Source organism: Falco rusticolus, chromosome 8 (assembly GCF_015220075.1).
Source record: "Falco rusticolus isolate bFalRus1 chromosome 8, bFalRus1.pri, whole genome shotgun sequence".
Classification (NCBI taxonomy): Eukaryota; Metazoa; Chordata; class Aves; order Falconiformes; family Falconidae; genus Falco; species Falco rusticolus.
In genome coordinates this window covers 33,324,500-33,341,354 of record NC_051194.1, presented here as the reverse complement: position 1 = coordinate 33,341,354, position 16,855 = coordinate 33,324,500, and the positions used below count along the sequence as shown (strand labels likewise).

The window sequence follows — 16,855 nt, the reverse complement described above, 5'->3', positions numbered from 1 at the left end:
AGAGAGCCCTCCTGTTCCCATGCAGCAGATGCTCTCTGAGACAAGTTCCCATCCCATCTTTCTTGCTGACACAGATAGAGTGTAGTAGTGATTTTGTCACCTGAAATTTGATAAACTTGTTGACTGGCACCATAGGGAAGGTTCCTCACAGAACTGCTCCCTGCCCTGGAGAACTGTCAGATGAAAAACCAAGGCATAGATCGTGTGATTGAGTGCTATATGGGATGGCAAGTGATGTTCTGATTTTCCTACTTAAGCTCAGCGATTTAAAGCTTCCCACAAGTCTAACCGATAGTCCTGAGCATGCAGTTATAAGTCTCCAAGCTGCTTAGCCATTTCCCTGTGCCGTGTTCAAAGAGCAAAACATCACAAGCACCAGCAGTTCTTATCTGTGTGTTTTATTTCCAAAGCGCTGTTTGCATTTACTTCATTCATTACTTCTTTTATTCCATCCCAACCAGTACCTTTGCTGTGAGATTGTATTTTCCGCTAGTGTTTCTGGAGGACGAGGGTGTAGAGGAAGCTGCTTTGGGCACCAGCCCTGGAGGCTCCAGCTGCAGTGTGTCTGTCGTCAAACACCCCAACCTCGTTGTTCTTGGTGGTTACGTGGTGTCCGCTCTTGCCCTGCACCACTTGCAACTTATTCTTATTCCGTTCTTTTCTTTTCAGGGGCTGTCAGAGCCTGAATAATTTAAGAGTGAACAAATGAGAGACGTTCATGGAGAGGACTCTGTTCTTACCTAGGCACAATTTGACAAGCATGTAGATTGCCTTGCGTTTCCACTGCACCTACCACAACTTTACTAAGAGAAAAGCCCCTTTGCTAGACATCTGTGTCACTCTTGCTTAGTAAAGTTATTCAAGATCAGCGCCTTTGGAATTGGTTGGTAAATGGACAAAGACTTTCTCTTTGCCCGAAGCTCCTGACAGCCTCCAAGTACCAAAGAGAACTGCACAGCACTAGAAAGCAAGAGACAGCTGCTGAATGTTGGAAGCTACTGCATTTGGCAAAAGAAGCTGACGCTAAGATGCACACAGTTGTGTTTGTTTGTTCTGCTTGTTTTCTGTGCTTTCTGAGCCCTGTGTGTGCCTGGAAAATTTAATGACCAATCCTTTTTTTCTCAACATGCAGTTTTTCTTCCTATCCCAAAAAGTTTTGGGTTCTGTTCTTGCTTTTTTTTTTTTTTTTTTTTTTGTTGCTTCCCCCCCCCCCCCTCCAATTTATTTTGTCACCAATACTCCTCTGTTGTTTCCATGAGGAACTGTTTGGGTACATAGCCACAGTTTCATTAGAGGTAGGGAGACATAAATACGATATTCAAATGTCATCATCCTCCCTCCTCTTCCTTCATTCAGCAGAGTGGTCCACCTTGTCATTGAGGTTGCTGGCTTCAAGCATAAGGCAGAGTTGACATTAGCAATGATTTCATTTAACAGAAATTACTTCAAAATTCTTACAGTAGCTCAATTTGGGAGCTGCTGAATGAAGCTGACCCTTGACACTTCACAGAAGAATAAGGCTTGTGTTGTACCAACAGCTGCTTGGAAAGCATGTGTAATAAAGTTTGTTTTTGTGCCCACCACCAGGATAAAAGATGGTATTTGCCGACTCTGGTACCCTTACGCTCCCAGCAGAGCAAAACTGCTTAGATCAAAGTTAAAAAGTCTGCTTCTATGTGGGTGTCTAAGCATTTCACAGTTCCTTATGCTATAAGTAACAGTGTACTTGCAAAGGCCAGCAAATGCTGCTCTTCTTGTTCAGCTTCAAACGTGACATTTCCCCCCTCCCCATCATCCCATATAGGTTTCTATAAAGGTTCAGGGTTTAAACATTTTTATGGAACATGCATAAATCCCCTATCAAAATATATCAAGGAGGATTTTTGCTTTGTGTTTGGGACTTTGTTCTTTTTGCTGCTAGCAACACTTATTCTGGAAACTTCAGGGTCGGGGATTTTATTTTTGTCACAGAATGAGGACAGTGTAAATACAAAATGTAAAGTAGAACTTAGAGAAGTGCTTCAACAAGTTGTTCAACTAAACTGAAATAAATGTTGATTTGTTCAAAAAAAAAAAAAAAAAAGCAAACCATCAAAAAAACCAACAAACCAGCGTGCCCTTTCTGGATCTTGTTAGTCTTGACTTTTTATTCCTTTCTTTGCTGAAGTAAAATGTGTGCCTCTTGACTTCAGAAATCGGCTCTCCCAGCTGTGAGGCATTATGGGAAAGCTGCTTCGACATGCACTGCCAGCAGATGTGTTTGACTTGCTCTTGCTGTCCTCTGGGCTGGTCTGGGTTGTGTGCTGGGCACAAACCTGAGGCAAGAGAATGGGTGAATGACATTGAGTGTGTAGAAATGCTGTGTCTGGCCTCCAGTTCTGCTGTGTGGAGCCACTGCTCTTTTTCTGAGCTTTTTCCACACCCTTCTATTCAGTAAAAAAAACTATTCAAAAAAGTTGTTGCTTTGTTGGGGAGATAAGTGAGGCTTCCTTGAAGGACTCAATATACCTATGTCATAGTATTTTGGGATAGGAGCTGGCTAGGAGTATCTCACCAGCAGGTTGGTGGATTCACTCTGTGGGTGTTTGTTCTCTTATTACTCCTGTCATGAACTCACAGCTGCTTCTATGAGGGCTCGGTTGAGACTCTGAAGCAGGATGAGTTTGTCAGGCTGATAAATCGAGAGAAGACGGCTCAAACCTTCCACCAGAGAAGCTGTAGATACCCATCACAGTTGTGAGCTGTTATATGAAACACATTTCTGCATGGGGCACCCGGAGAGGAGGACCACAGATGTTTCAGCTGCTGTTCAGGTGGTTGGTGCTGCGGAGCTGAGTTGCACGCTTTCCTGAGAGTCTCTTCAGAGGCACAAGGATGTGTTCTGCCTTTGTGTGCAGCAGCTCCTTGAAATTCTCTTCTGTAGGAAACAAGACCCTGTCCAGTATTCATCTGAGGGCTCGTCTTCCTCTTTTCCCTGCATGCTTCCTGCAGGCACCTCTGACAATAGCTTTAGGTCCACATGGAGCAGCAGATAGAATAGATACGGCTTCTGTAGCTGTTCCTCTCACTAGGCACTCTTGGACAGTAACAAAGTCATGTTTTATCTCAGCAGGCTCGCTCTCTGTGCCTTCCCCTTGTGCTGTTTCTCTCCCTGGAGACCCAGCTCACTCATTCAGCACGCTCTCAGGATTTCAGTAACTTTTCTTGCAAGGTCTCTTGAGACCATGCGCCTCTGTGCTGCTTCTCCAGGCTTTCGGTTTTATCTCACTCTTTGAAATTTTCCCAGAACTGCAATGACTTTTCTCTGACCTCCAGGAACTGGAGCTCTTGAGCCCTGACACTCTGACTGGCACAACCAAGACCTGGAGACTACTTTGGGACGTCAGCTTTCCCAGCGCATGCTGGATGAAAGCTGCATCTGAGCAACACCAGCTAAAAATAAAGGCTATTCAACTGAAGCTAATGGCGGGTTGCCATGAGTTATTGCTCATTAAAGTGAATTGTCAGATGCTTAACTTCAGCTAATCATTTCCTGCTGTGAGATCGGCCTGGTATGAAACATACTCAGATGTGGGAAGGGGATTCACAATAACTAAATTTAGCTAAGAGTGTAATTTCCTCGGACTCCCTCTGTAGTTAATGGAAAGAGAGAGGCTCCTACAGGGTGTGATTCCCACTCCCAGCGCCCTTGGGCAGAAATGTGTGCAGCTCCTTGACTGCCAAGAGCAGGAGGTGAGCTGCTGTCTGCCAAAAAATGAGCTTCTCTGAGTGGCGGTGCTTGCCCACCCCAGCTAGGTGAGTACTTGTTTTCCTCGCCTTAGGTTTCTACCTGGAAGTAATGAGCAAGAAGTTGACTATTAAAAACAACAGATAGGTGACCGTTTCCCAAAGGCAAAACCCATATGCAGAATCCCCCAGGAGCATCCCCTGCTTTACAGTGTAGCTAAAGGGAACCTGCAGGTCATCATCTATTTCAAAGCAGCTCCTCTTTCCCATTTCCAAGAAATATCAGCTATTCAATAAAGAAACAGTGCATTCTGAATGTTGTGTCATTAATTTAGTTTTTAGTCCATTTTTTTCCCCCTTTTTGGAAGTTAGTCTTGTTTGCACGTTTGGCAGTGGAACAGAAAGTCAGATTTTGAGTTTTTACATTACAGTGATTGGAAACATTGTCAATTATATCTTCTTTTAGCAGTGTAGGCTACTTTCTCTATTGGGCTAGAAACTTTTGCATAAAACATTTAACTCCATACCACTCTTCTTGGGTTTGGACAGAAGTCATTTTATCCACATAAATGGAATTGTGAGAATCCTGCCAGATTGATTTGTGCCTTTTGATGTTACTTCCAGCTTGAAGCTTCAAATGACACTCAAAGACACAAACAGAAAAGTCAGTTGAAGCTTCTCAATTTTGCTCATTTCCACGAGATGGGAAAGTTAGGGAGAACATTTGAACCTCACAGCAAAATTTGCTTTTAGATTTCAGTGGCATAGTTTGAATGTGTCTTTATCCTCTGGTGTGAAACAGGGACCTGTGTGGTCTCATCTTGTTTTTCCCTCGAGCCGAAGTGCAGGGCGGGTCTGCAGCTGGACACGTGGAGAGCGGCTGTGCAGAGCTGGGAGTATATGGGGAGCCGTGGAGGACTCCAGGGCGAGTTTTGCAATTCCATTGCAAAAGTTTAACATACTTCTAATCTAAAGGGCTTTTCAAGCCAGTTGCCCTCGATCTTTGACACGGCCACTGAAAATTTCCTCGTGTTCACTTACATTCTTTGCTGCAGCCTTTTTCAGAGGCAGTGCCTGAGGAGACAGTGTATCTGTTGGCATTAAAAGTTGTCAGGTTTGATATTTACATTGTTATGAACTAGTGTTTTTACTTGAGGAATAGCTGTAAAGTGATTTTGTATTATCCAAATGTTGTTACCTCCCAAGTTTTTGCAAATCCATGCCAGGTTTTACAGGCAGAATAGGCTCTAACACTAAAACTGGGATCAGTACTGTCATCTGCCTAAGCCACAAAGTTTTGTAACTCTGACTCGTGCCAATAAAAATGTTTCACTGAGCGTGTTTTGGACATTTAATACAAAATCACGGAAGAGAGCAAAGAAGCAGTTTTCATATCATTCTGCCATCTTTGCATCTCTCAAGTAGGGCTTTAGCCCTCAAGCCCATCTGAGGCAGCTCTCACAGCAGCTTTTCCCAAGGGAGAGTATAAAAGCCTCAAGGGGCTGAGAGCGGTGGACTGGAGCCTGCAGCTGGTGTGGTAGAGGAGATGCTCCTGGGAAGGGCAGGAGAGGGTGCATTTTGGTGGTTTCAAAGATTCTTGTTTGTTCAGTGTGAAATACCAACGTGGAGCCTTTGTGCATAGGATGGATCTAGATGACTCCTACTTTCCAAGATTTTCTAGTACAGAAGTTCCCATTCTTCAGGAAATAATAGTTCAAGTAAAGACCAAGTTAGTCTTTCACCCACATCTGATTCAATTCCGTGTTTGTCAGAGATGTTATTTTACAGGAATCACTAAATATGGAAAATGGGCTCTGTCAAGCACAGCAGAGCTAATTTATGTGCTCATCGGTCAAATTGTCATTATTGGCCTTCGTTCATGAGTGGAATTACTTCTGCAAAAAAATTGTTGATTTAAATGCACATGCTAATAGGATTACAGAGTTCGCATTCTGGCTCGTCTTCTTTGACTTCTGTGGAAAAATCCTTTTCTCTCAGGCTGTTTTTCTGGGGCGAGAAATGGAGCCATACATAAATCAGAAGATTCGCTTCTCGCCTAAAGCAAGATCGTGGCCTGCCATAGTCACCTGTCTTCATAGCTATATTCTGTATTAACTTCTGGTTATGGAAGCATTTCCTTCCTGCTGTATATGATCTGTGGTTAGTATGGATCAAAAAGAGAAGCCTGGTGTTTTCTTCTGAGTTGTTCTGAGAAGCCTTTCCCTTTTCCCTGTTAGAAATCTGAGTTCCTGCCGATGAGCCCGGTGCTGCATGAGCCTGATCAGACAGACCTCCCCTCCCATGCGTGCTCTGGGGAACAGGGAGGTAAAAATAAAATGTCTTGTGTTTATGTTCCAGCAGTAATTCCTACTGACTCAAATGGGAATATAACTGTGCCTCTGAAAAGAGCCGATGAGATTTTCTTTTTTCCTTTCGCCCAAGGCTGCGCAGAACTGGAACCTTCCATTTTTCAAGTAAAAGAGCTGTGCTTTTATAGACGTCTGTTTGTTTGAGCAACAACAACAACAAATATTTCAGGCCTCTAGCAGTGCAAAAGCTCTGAATGGTAAAGCTCTTCGGTCTGGCTGAGTATCTGTCACAGTCCTATTGCCAGAAGTTTCTTGGAGGTTTGCTTAGGGGTGTTTCGGAAACCATCATTTCTTCTGTCTGAATGAATGGTTTGGCCAGGAAATCAATCTAGCCACACTAGTCTGCTGACCTCCCTACGCTCATTTTGCTTCACCAAATACCTTTTTTTAGATGCATGTGTCTCGTGATATTTGTGGCAGGACAACTGCTCCCTGCAGCTCTCTGCTGAGCCCTGACGTTCCTGCAGACCTGCTGCAGCGCGGGGGCAGCCACTGCTTTGCTAGTCCTTGCGGGCAGCGGCAGCTGCACCTTTCCCAAAGTGCTCCCTGGCCTCTCTTAAGCAGACTGTGTTTCCAAGCAGCTCTACCAATACAGTTTGCAAAGCACATATGTACTAGTGCTTTGCAAGAAAAGCATGGTAACATGTCCTCCTCTTCCGCTTGATCCACCTGGCATCTGGGTCTCAGGCTAGTATCAAGTGTCACGATTAATGTGTTTGTAGCCGTACGTGCCGCGGAAGCGGTGGAGCTCACACAAGCACAGCTTAGGAGGTTGTCTCCAAGTCTTTCCTGGCAGGTTTTTTGTGTTAAATATTTCTGTCTCTCATTTCGTGAGCTCTGCTCTTCCTTGAGCTCCAGTACTGCCTCCGTGACCATGTCAAGGTGACCAGCTTTATGCACAAAGGAAAGAATTCTCAGCAGGGCTGGCAAATGGCGAGTGTGACTTGCTCACAAATGTATCCATATTTGCAGTTCCTTTAAAAAAGAAAAGGAAAAAAGGTTATGAAGGGGATGGGGGGCAGCGGGCTCTCAGTGTGGTTTTTGGATAATGCGTGTTTGGCAATGGTGGTAAGTGGGATGATGCAATGGGAGAGCTTTGTACGTGTCCAGGGTGCTGGGTAAAGCAAACTCCCCCCGCCTTGAGGGGCTCTCACGATGGCTGAGGAGCAGGCAGATTTATACCAGCCTTTTTCTTCCTTCACCTCCCTCCCTTTCCTTCAGCCAGCAGAGACTGTTACCGTGTAAAGGAAAGATAAGGCCATGTTTCCAGCCCTGGGCTGCATGGGCCAGGCGAAGCACAGGCTCTGTCCCACACACCTTGCAGTGGCAGTCAGGGCAGTTCAACAGACAAGGAGAAAGGAGGAGACTTCATATCTGCCGGGCTTGTGTACAGCGTAGCACAACTGAGATTTAGTAAGCCCTTGGTAAATACCTCTTTTCCTCACCAAAAAGCATGACCTTGAGCAGGAAAATCCAGAGCCTCGTCCAGGCGGGATCGTTGCAGTGTAACACACCTCCCTCTGGAAACCCTTGGTTTGGCTTTTGCTGTGGCTTGTGACTCTGGAGGGCTGATGGTGGGGCTGGAGAGGGGTTCTGGCTCTAGGTTAAGATTTAGGCAAATTTCCTGCAATTGGGCAGGGTGGGCTGTGGGCCAGCTCGGCACTTGGGCTGTTTCTGCCCACCTGCTGCCTTCCCCAGGCTGACAAGGGACAGTCACTGACCATCACTTCCCCGGGATGGCCTCAAGAGAGCTGTGGTGTGAGAGGTGCTGTGTGTCCGGCCGTGCCCCAGCCACAGCTGCGCTGTCTGGGGAAAGGAGCAGGAGCAGCGAGGTGAGGACCTGGCCTTGCTTGTAAAACCAGGGGTGTTTCCTGGTGGGAAGGGAGGTTCCTGCCCTTTCCATCACGAACCTTGGGGCTCCTGGGTTTGGCTCTGCCTCGAGCCTGCTGGGCTGAAGAATGATTGTGCATCTCAGTAACAAATCCTTGGGGCGGATGGGGTTGTCCCCGGCTCTGTCCAGCCTCCTGTCAGCTCCCTGCCCTTACCAAAAGTTAAATTGGCAATGTGCCGTCAACTGGAGGTAGGGGCTTGGACTGTGTTACTGCCAAGCCATAGTAAAAATCTCTGCACACTAATCAGCCAAGATGTGGGAAGATCAGCTTGTCCTGGGTTCTCCTCAGCCTCCCCTGAGCCCAGTCCCCAGCAAAGGCAGCGGGTCTGTGATGCGGCTGCTGGCCCCAAATCACCCCTGGCAGTGGCAGCCTCTGCAGAGCGATCACTTCCAACATTTCTTCTTCCATGACCGCAGCCCGGCTCCCTTTGCGCCGGTAATTCCCAGAGCTAACCCTCCTCCGGCGGCAGCAGGGGCACGGGCACCCGAGGGTACCCAGCTCGGCGCAGCCCCTTGGCGAGGAACCCTGGAGCTTCCCATGCCACCTGCGTGGCTTTCGGTGCTGCTGGGGGGATGGAGGGGTGAGGGCACTTGCAAAATCAGAATCACCATCATGAAACCCTGAATTTTGCTGACGCAAGGTGTGCTGATAAACTCCCAGAACATCACGTGGAACCTGCGAGGGGAGGCTGGCTGAAGCCTATTGATTGGAACGTAAGCCGGCCACTGACAAATATTGTCTTGCGCTAGTTAATGTAACACCACTTCGTGTGCATGAAATAACATCAACAGGAGCTGGCTAGACTCAGGCCTTTTTGTGATAAGACTGCTACTTTGCCCTGGGGTCAGAAAAAACCCAGCAGCTCCACCTGGGATCCGTCCTCCTCCCAGCCCCTCTCACGCTCAGTCCTGTCATCAGAAGACAGATGCTTTGGATTTTCTTCCTGTCTGGGAAATGAACTTTGACTTCTCTAGCTTGTTACAATTATTTCCATATGTTCTAAAAAACTAACTTTTGACTTCAGGTATGTAATAAATTATTGGTTCAACTGAGACTGTCTATGGTTATAAAATATGATAAAATATTATAACTCATGGGCTATGTTTTACAAGCTGGCAGAGAGGGCAGGCTGTGGTCTCTGCTGGGTGCACAGCTGGCTGGCGGCAGCAGCCTTGCCCGGCGGGATGGGAGCTCTGCATGCAGGTAGCAGAAGCTACGTATTCTATATAATGCTATATTCTAAAACAATATAGGTAGCGATTCTCTGGGAGAGTAGCTCTCCTTCAGCATGTGTACTGTCCAGTATCTCTAATGATATTTATTGCTGAACTGAGAATGTCTGGATGCACCAGGCTATTTTCCTGTGTTGTAACTTATGTTTTTGTTTTCTGCTGGGGCAGATGGAAGATTCAGAGATAACCATCTAAAAAACGTGTAATAACATCAGCTGGCTGCTGATGTACACTCTGAGATGTATCTTACAGGAGTGTGACAATTTCTGAATTCTGTAAAAAAAAAAATAATATTCATCTTAAATTGTGTGGGATTAAACACTTGAGGCCCTGATTGCTCCTGGGGAGGGAGTTGCCTTGCCACAATTTCAGGAAGGTGAAAGCAGAGCACTTGTTCCTAAAGGGCAATTAAGAAGTCTTTGAGCAACTTGCTTTGGTTTTAAAGACTTATTGACATTGGCACATCTTTGGTCTGTTGCTTTTGGGGGTGGGGGGGAGGGTAAGGGAGGTCGCACCCATTTCTAAGGTGCTAGTCTGAACATGTGTATTGATAATTGCAGTTGGATACAGTTCAGCAGTATCTCCTGCTTGCATAGAATGGAAATCTTTTTTAATTTTAAGCGTGCCTTGCACCTCTTTCTTGGGAGTTTCCTTTGGTTTGAACAATTTGTAATTGCTCATTCCAGTTTCTTAGTTCTAGGGAAGATGTGAAGTCTTCTGACAAATTGCTTTCAGGGGCAAAGGAGGTAATTTTAAGGTGCTTCAAATAACCTTCAAAAGTTAATAAGTAGTTTAACTAACAGTAATGCCATTGGGGTCCGGAAACAGCTGAAGAACGTTTATGGAATTGGAATCTGACAAAGTGTTGGTGGCTGTCAGGTCTCCTCTAGTAATCTGCTTTTTGTCCTTATTTTCTTCCTGGCAATTCATAGTGAAATCTGTGGGAAGAAGCTGAGAAATTCAGCATTTAGCATGAAATTCAGGCTTTCCTCAAAAACTAGATAACTTTGCTGTCTGCAATCTTTTGTAAAGACAGATAGTGTAGTAGGAAATGAGAGCAGTGTGTAAGACTGTGAAAAATGCCTGTTGCGAGGGCATATTCCTCTCCCTGGTGTGCAACAGAGCTTACACGATGTCCATAGGTCAGAAGGCCTTGCATCAAGGCAGCTTGTATCTTCATGCTTAGGACTGCCAAGCGCTTGATGTGCACTAGGAGAGAGGAGGTGCTGGTATGATCTCTCACCTGCATTGTTTTCTTCCAGACGCATATTCGGTCTCTTCCAATGACAATGGTGGCAAGTCTGATTCAGTGGCCAACTTACAACCTCAGCCATCCCTCAACTCCATCCAGAGCTCTCCTGGCCCCAAGCGCTCAACCAACACCCTGAAGAAATGGCTGACTAGTCCTGTGCGCCGGCTGAACAGTGGCAAAACCGAGAGCAACATCAAGAAACATAAAAAGGTGCGAGATGGCAGGAAGAGCTTTGACCTCGGCTCACCAAAGACCGGAGATGAAACCACTCCTCAAGGAGACAGCGCAGATGAGGTGTGTGCGGTGGTTGTTGCAGGAAAGCCTGTATCTCTGATAGTCTCTTCTGTGGTTGTGATTCACGCATGAGTAAACCCAGTTCCCTTAGGGTCTGAAGGGAACAGCGAGTTGTATGTAAAATTGCATCAACCCAAGCTGTGTTGCAAACAGCGTTGTCATGCAAAGAGCAGTGGGATATAGAAGGAATAGCATTTGAAAGTTTGCATGTATTACTGACATTTAACTAGAGGGTTTTTTAGTAGCCTATTAGAAAGCTGCTAAGGATAGAAATGAAGTTATTCTTGAGCAGATCATTTTTTGCTGAGGTTCATGTCACCTTTATCCTACCATGGCAGTGTAATTTCTTATTGAAAGAAAACACTCAGAGAAACAGCCGTGTTTCTGTTAAGTATGCTACATGTTTGTAGCTGCAGTTTCTCTCAGGCATGTTCTTTGCCAGGATGGCTCTTTCCTGATAAAGTGCATAAGGAAATACAAGCCAAAAATGGAGATGGTAAAAACTGAACACAAATAGAGGAACACATTTTAAAAACTGTACATTGAACTTTTCTCATTTAAATTGAATAATACTTTTCCATCAGCAGACAGACAACTGTAACTGCCCTAGCTTCTTGGGTGACCTATAAACTGTTATTTTTGTAATGCTTAGAATGCACCAGGATTAACTGGCAAAACCTTACATCTTTATTGCTTCTCTTCCATGGTGCTTAGCATTACCTGCAGTTCTCTACAGCCAGTGCAATATTGAGCCAGTAATAGTATCAACAGACCCACAACCCGGTGGTGGGGTTCAGGTATCTAAAAAGATACAAGAAACCTGTCACTGCTTGTAATTACATTTAAATTTTCTTCAGAAGAGCAAGAAAGGTTGGGGCGAAGATGAACCAGATGAAGAGTCTCACACACCTCTTCCTCCTCCCATGAAGATTTTTGACAATGATCCAACCCAAGATGAGATGGTAAGGCCTCCCCTGCTATATCAGTTTGCTGTTTAAGTACATTTCTCACATAGCCATCTCGCAGTGGTCTTCTAGTATTCAGGGCCTAGACTTGGGGTTTTAAGAGACTCCTATATCCAAATCATAATCTAATACCTTTCACCAACTGGATTGACAAATAGTGCTGGATAAGCAATTTAGCCTTGGCATCCCATTTCATGACAGGTCGATGGTGTGCGTGTGTTGTGTGTGGTCAGAAATTCCGTTCAGGCTGGTAACGTGCGTTTGCTGCACCTGTTTTAAAAGTGCCTTTGGTGTCTGGCAGCAGCAGCAGAAATAGCATTTGGTGGCAGCCTGGGCCTGAGGAGTAGGACAGATGCTGGCATCTGTTTAAATCCAGAAATACCACCTTTACTGAGAGTTAGAGAGCCTGTGCTCTCCACTCAGGCTGTGTGTGTGATTGAGGTCCAGGAACATTTTTAGTCTGTGCCCCACCATCCACTCTCCGTTCTGAAGTGCTTTAAAACTTGCAGATGGAGAAGCCTACCCAGAGCTATCATTTGGCATTTTCAGCGTGTGGCTGGTCATCACTGAATGGTCCATCTGCTCCAGGTAGTTCAGAAGCCCACAAGGTATCTGAAGTCCCCCTTAGGAGGGTGAGAAAGGCTTTGGTCTGCCCATCCTTGTGCAGCATGCTGGTGGTGGTATTCTCTGCTGTTAGCTGGGGTCTCTTGAATGTTAAGTCAGGGGTTGCTGTGGTAGATGGTGCAGTGGCAGATGGTGCAGAGTCCTTCAGTTGCTCTCTTGGACTTGCGGTGGGAACCTGTGAATACAGCTGTGACAGTGGTTTGCCTTCACAGTCCGCACAGGTCCTGTCGGCATGTGTCCTTCCCCACCCTTTCCTGGTGCTGTCATCTCCCTTGTAGAAACCCATCCTCCTGGAGAGCTGTTTCCTGCTTTCCTGCTGGCATCTGTTTTTAGCACTGCCACTTCTGCATCTCTATTCTTTGATTGTAATTACTGCGTGCAAAGAGGCAAGGATAGGGGAGATTAATAAATTGTCAGAAACAAACCCAACAACCCAGAATGTTCTTGGGGAAGGTTCAGGCAGGAGTTTGGAAATAGAGACAGAAGAGCACAAATATTTCTGAGACTCAAGGAGCAGAGTGATGGAGGAAAGGAGCTGGGGGCTTGCTGCTAATTTGTCAGAAATGTTATGACATTGTGGTGGCAGCAAGACCAGAAGGAAGCAGCTGGAGTTGTGGACTCTTGCCCTTTGAGTGCTGCATGTGCTGCTGGCTGTCTGGTGAGGCACGGAGGCAAAAGGTCGGTGAAGCTGAGCCGTGGTGGATCCGAGCCCAGCACAACAGCAGTTGTTCCTGGCTTGTTCCCTGTGGTGTTTAGTTGAACGTTTTGAGGTTAGTTTGCTTTTTGGTTTTTTTGGGGGCTTGTTTTGGTTTATTTTTAAAGAAAGAGAAAACTGCTTTAGCTCGGGTGACTATTTTTGATTTTTAACATGCCATGTGATGTCAGTATTTCTTAAATACATTTCTGACAGTGCCAATGTTGTGGAACTAAACTGTTTTCCACTCCAGATGTCTCGGCTTTATAGAGCATTTTGGCATCCTGTTTCTTCACCCAGTCCTAAAAGAGAAGATTAAATAGAGCGAGTTGCATCTGAAACTCTTTTTCTCTCTCTTTTTCATCCCCTACTCGCTTTTTGTCACGAGGGAAAAAACTTAAGTTCACAAACATGGCTCCTGAATTCGCTGGTACAGGAGCATGCATTAGCAAGCACTGTTTGGGGCGTGTTCATGGTGTTAATTTGGCTACAGCTCCCTGCTCATGTCCTACTACTGCTTACAGGCATGGGCTTAGGTTGGGCCAGCAGCAGCATGGGGAAGCAGCAGTGGTAGGTGGAAGATGTCTGCATGGTGCAGGGGGTGGCACGTTTCCCTAAGCCCATCTGCAAGGCAGCAATAATTGTACCTCACTGCTCCAGGAGGCTCTTATGAAGACAAATTGCAAGATCTCTTCATATTAGAAATTCATAATTTACTTTCTGGGAAACATAAATACCATTTTCCGATTTGCCCCAAACAAGCCAGACTCTCTCATCAGTCACAGAAGAGTTTTATTTAACCATGAAAGACTTGTAGGCAGCAAATATTTCCATGCTCCCTTCAAAATCCTGCTGTTATTTTCTTTTAAGAGATACTGAGCAATTTCAGTGAAAAGTAGTGAGAGCAACAGCTGTTCAATGCCTTTAAAAATCGGATGACCTCTGCTACAATGGTTATGTTTGATGGTTATCATCTATGCGGTTGTCCAGTATCTCTTCAAAGTCCCTATTTTCAGTCTTTTTTTCCCCCCCTAGACATGTCTTTCAGCATTGCAGGTGAAACAGGCTGGCTGAGCTTTTTTGTATGCGATTCCTGCATTGCCAGCCTAATTCCTCAATTACCAGCCTGATTACCTGTAGTTTTTGTTGTTGGTGTAATTAGAACTGTTGATTAGATGTATTATTTGTGAAAGAGGAGACGATGAGTGGCAGACTGTTAATGCTTCTGCTTTGTCAAAAGGCTTCTGGTTGGGATTGGTCTCCTTTGCCTTTTTTTTTTTTCTCCTCCTGGAGCTGTGTCACTCAACATGAGCAACCTCCCCAAAGGGCTGTTAAAGAGGTGGCCAGCTGCCTAATTCCTGCCATCACATTTCCATGCCTCGCTCGCCAGCACTATTTAATCTCAGATGCCCGTTCATTGGCACCTGCACAGTGACTCTGCTGAAATACCTGCTCTCCAGAAGACCTTTATTAAGCAGCTGAGAGATGAATAAGCTTTTTAATAATTTTAATGCAGAATTTATAAAAAATTACCTCATGCTTTAGTCCATGTCAGCCTGCCAAAAGCAGGTTATCAAAGGACTTACCGTTTTAGTCAGTGCTTATATTTCGTTCAAAAGAAATGTGCATACAGGTGAGCTAATAAATACAAATTCCCATAGCTATCACATGAGTTTGGGTTTTCAAAGTGAAGTTTCTCAGGACAAAGACCAAGGGGTGAAGAGGCCCACGTAAAACTGAATATTTCACAGAGGCCAGTCTTTGTGGTGCCATAGGGGATGCTTGGGTAGCACACTGAAGAGGTCTCAGGGTTTGTTTTTTGGTTTTTTGTAATTACAAATCCAGAGATTTGTAATAACCAGAAGCTATTAGCTGTGGGTACCTGAATGTAGATACATCCGAAGACATTACATGGTGTCAGGCACCTAAAATTGCATACCTGTGACCAACAGACAGGCATAGAGAAGTGAGACTGAAACTGTTCTAATTAACGTCAATAGGGAAAAGTGGGCATCTCCAAATAGTGTTTCTGCCCTCTTGTGCCAGGTGCTTAGGGCGGATGAGATACGTAGGGGTGTTTTCTCTCCACTGATTGCAGAGAGGGGAGGAAAAAGTTACATGTTTAGGTGGCTGAAGTTACATGAATGAGTGCGTGTCGTCTGAGTTTATGTAGAGTTGCAACTGATCTGTGGGGAAGGGAGGGGGAATGATTCATTCCCCTCTGCCTCCCTCCCCTATTGCCTGTAACTCCATCTGTACGTTGTACTTAACTTGCATTTATTAAATATGTATGTATGGGGGAGGGGGTAATTTCTTACATCCACAGTAAGAAGATCAATATTCTGGAGCCTGTAAGACCGTAGATGTCCTTTGAAGGAGGAAACAACAGACATTAAGAGTATTGTAGCCTGGCTGCCAATGAACTTCAGTTCTTTGGTGCTGTTCCCTGGTTCCCACCCTTGGAACTGCTGCAGGGAGACATGCAGCCAGAAGGGGATGGCAATTCTGTGCTTGTCTGATATGGCGACACTCACTCACCTGACCACGCATGCAGTCCTCTAACCCTTCTGCTCCCTTTCACGTTCGTTCTCCTGTCTCAGAAGCTGCCTCACTGACCGCTGGTTTCCTACTCCCTTCTCATCCTGCTAACTTCCTTTTCCTTTGCAACCTGGTGTCTTGCAGTCCTCTTCTTTGCTAGCTGCTCGACAGAGCTCCTCCGATGTCCCAACTGCTGCGGATCTTGTCAGTGCAATAGAAAAGTTGGTCAAAAGTAAGCTGGTAAGTTTAGTGTTGTGAAAACTGTGTACACAACAGGCCTAATATGATTCAGGGAAGGGCTTAAAGCCCTTAAAGCCTACCTCTTGTTTCTGGTTTCCTTGCTTTCCACCTTCACCTGCTATGCTTTTATTAATGCTTTGTGCTCTACTTCTCAGTAGAGTGTCTAGCATTTTTGCTCCCCCTGTGAGATGAAGCCTACATTTCACATTGCCATGTAGGCTCTGCACTGCATAGTCAAAAGGCACTTTTGGAGCGGGCTTTGCAGAGCAGGAGCTACTGTACTGCACTCTTTCTGGGGTCTTGTTGGTATTCAAATGTTTTACGCGCTGGGATGTTCTGTTTGGTTTGTTTTAGAACTTGTTCTGAGGCACGGAAGTTTTACTACCCAACGTGTGAATATGGTATTCTGGCTTCCCTGAAAAGACCCTTGAAAGAGTAAAACTGCTTGAAGTATCACAGTTGTGCTTTAAGTTTACAAAGTTTCATGTGTTGCTTTTAATCTGCCTTGTCAACTCTTTCTGACAGGGAGTGGAATAAGCAGTAAAAATGCTCTGGGTTTAATTTGTTCAAAATTTTCAGTATCATGCACTCTCCCTGTCTGGTCCCATGTCTCTTGGACAAGGAGTAAATCCTGTTTCATATCTTGGCTTCTCTTAAGTTTTCCCTTGAACAGTTCAAAATGTTAATATCAACACTAAACCTTTTTTCTACATGTCCCAGGACCTCTACAATTACGTGAATGCTTGCTTTGAGCAAGTTTCACTTAATTACCAAGTCAGGATTAAAGCAGGGTTATGATAAGCCTATAAAGGTCCATTTCCTTATGTATACTGGAAAGGTGAAGAGAGTAAATAAAAAACAAAAAATCCTGCAGTGATCATTATACTACTGTAACCCTGTGCAAGCAGCTTTATCTAGTGAATCATTTCAGAGGGTTTTGGTGTTTTCTTGGTTTAGATGTTGGTATATGAAGATAGTCAGTGTTCATAGGGTGTTTGATAAGGAGTAAGTGGTAAAGGTTCTTTGTGA

General features: G+C 45.1%; 1 protein-coding gene across 10 annotated transcripts in view; it reads left to right on the top strand.

The window, feature by feature from the left end:
• KALRN (kalirin RhoGEF kinase) overlaps positions 1–16,855 on the top strand; it is a 526,710-nt gene that overhangs the window by 455,540 nt on the left and 54,315 nt on the right. For 8 of the 10 annotated variants that reach the window (XR_005105961.1, XR_005105960.1, XM_037398618.1 and 5 more), the window contains 2 exons: positions 10,482–10,765; positions 11,623–11,727. Coding sequence is in view for 8 of the 10 variants with exons in the window: in XM_037398618.1 (XP_037254515.1) it covers positions 10,482–10,765; positions 11,623–11,727 (389 nt within the window). In the remaining 2 variants the exon portion in view is untranslated. Of the gene's footprint in view, positions 1–669; positions 3,952–10,481; positions 10,766–11,622; positions 11,728–16,855 lie in introns of those variants that run through there. The other 2 variants (XM_037398613.1, XM_037398619.1) reach the window with 2 other exon arrangements.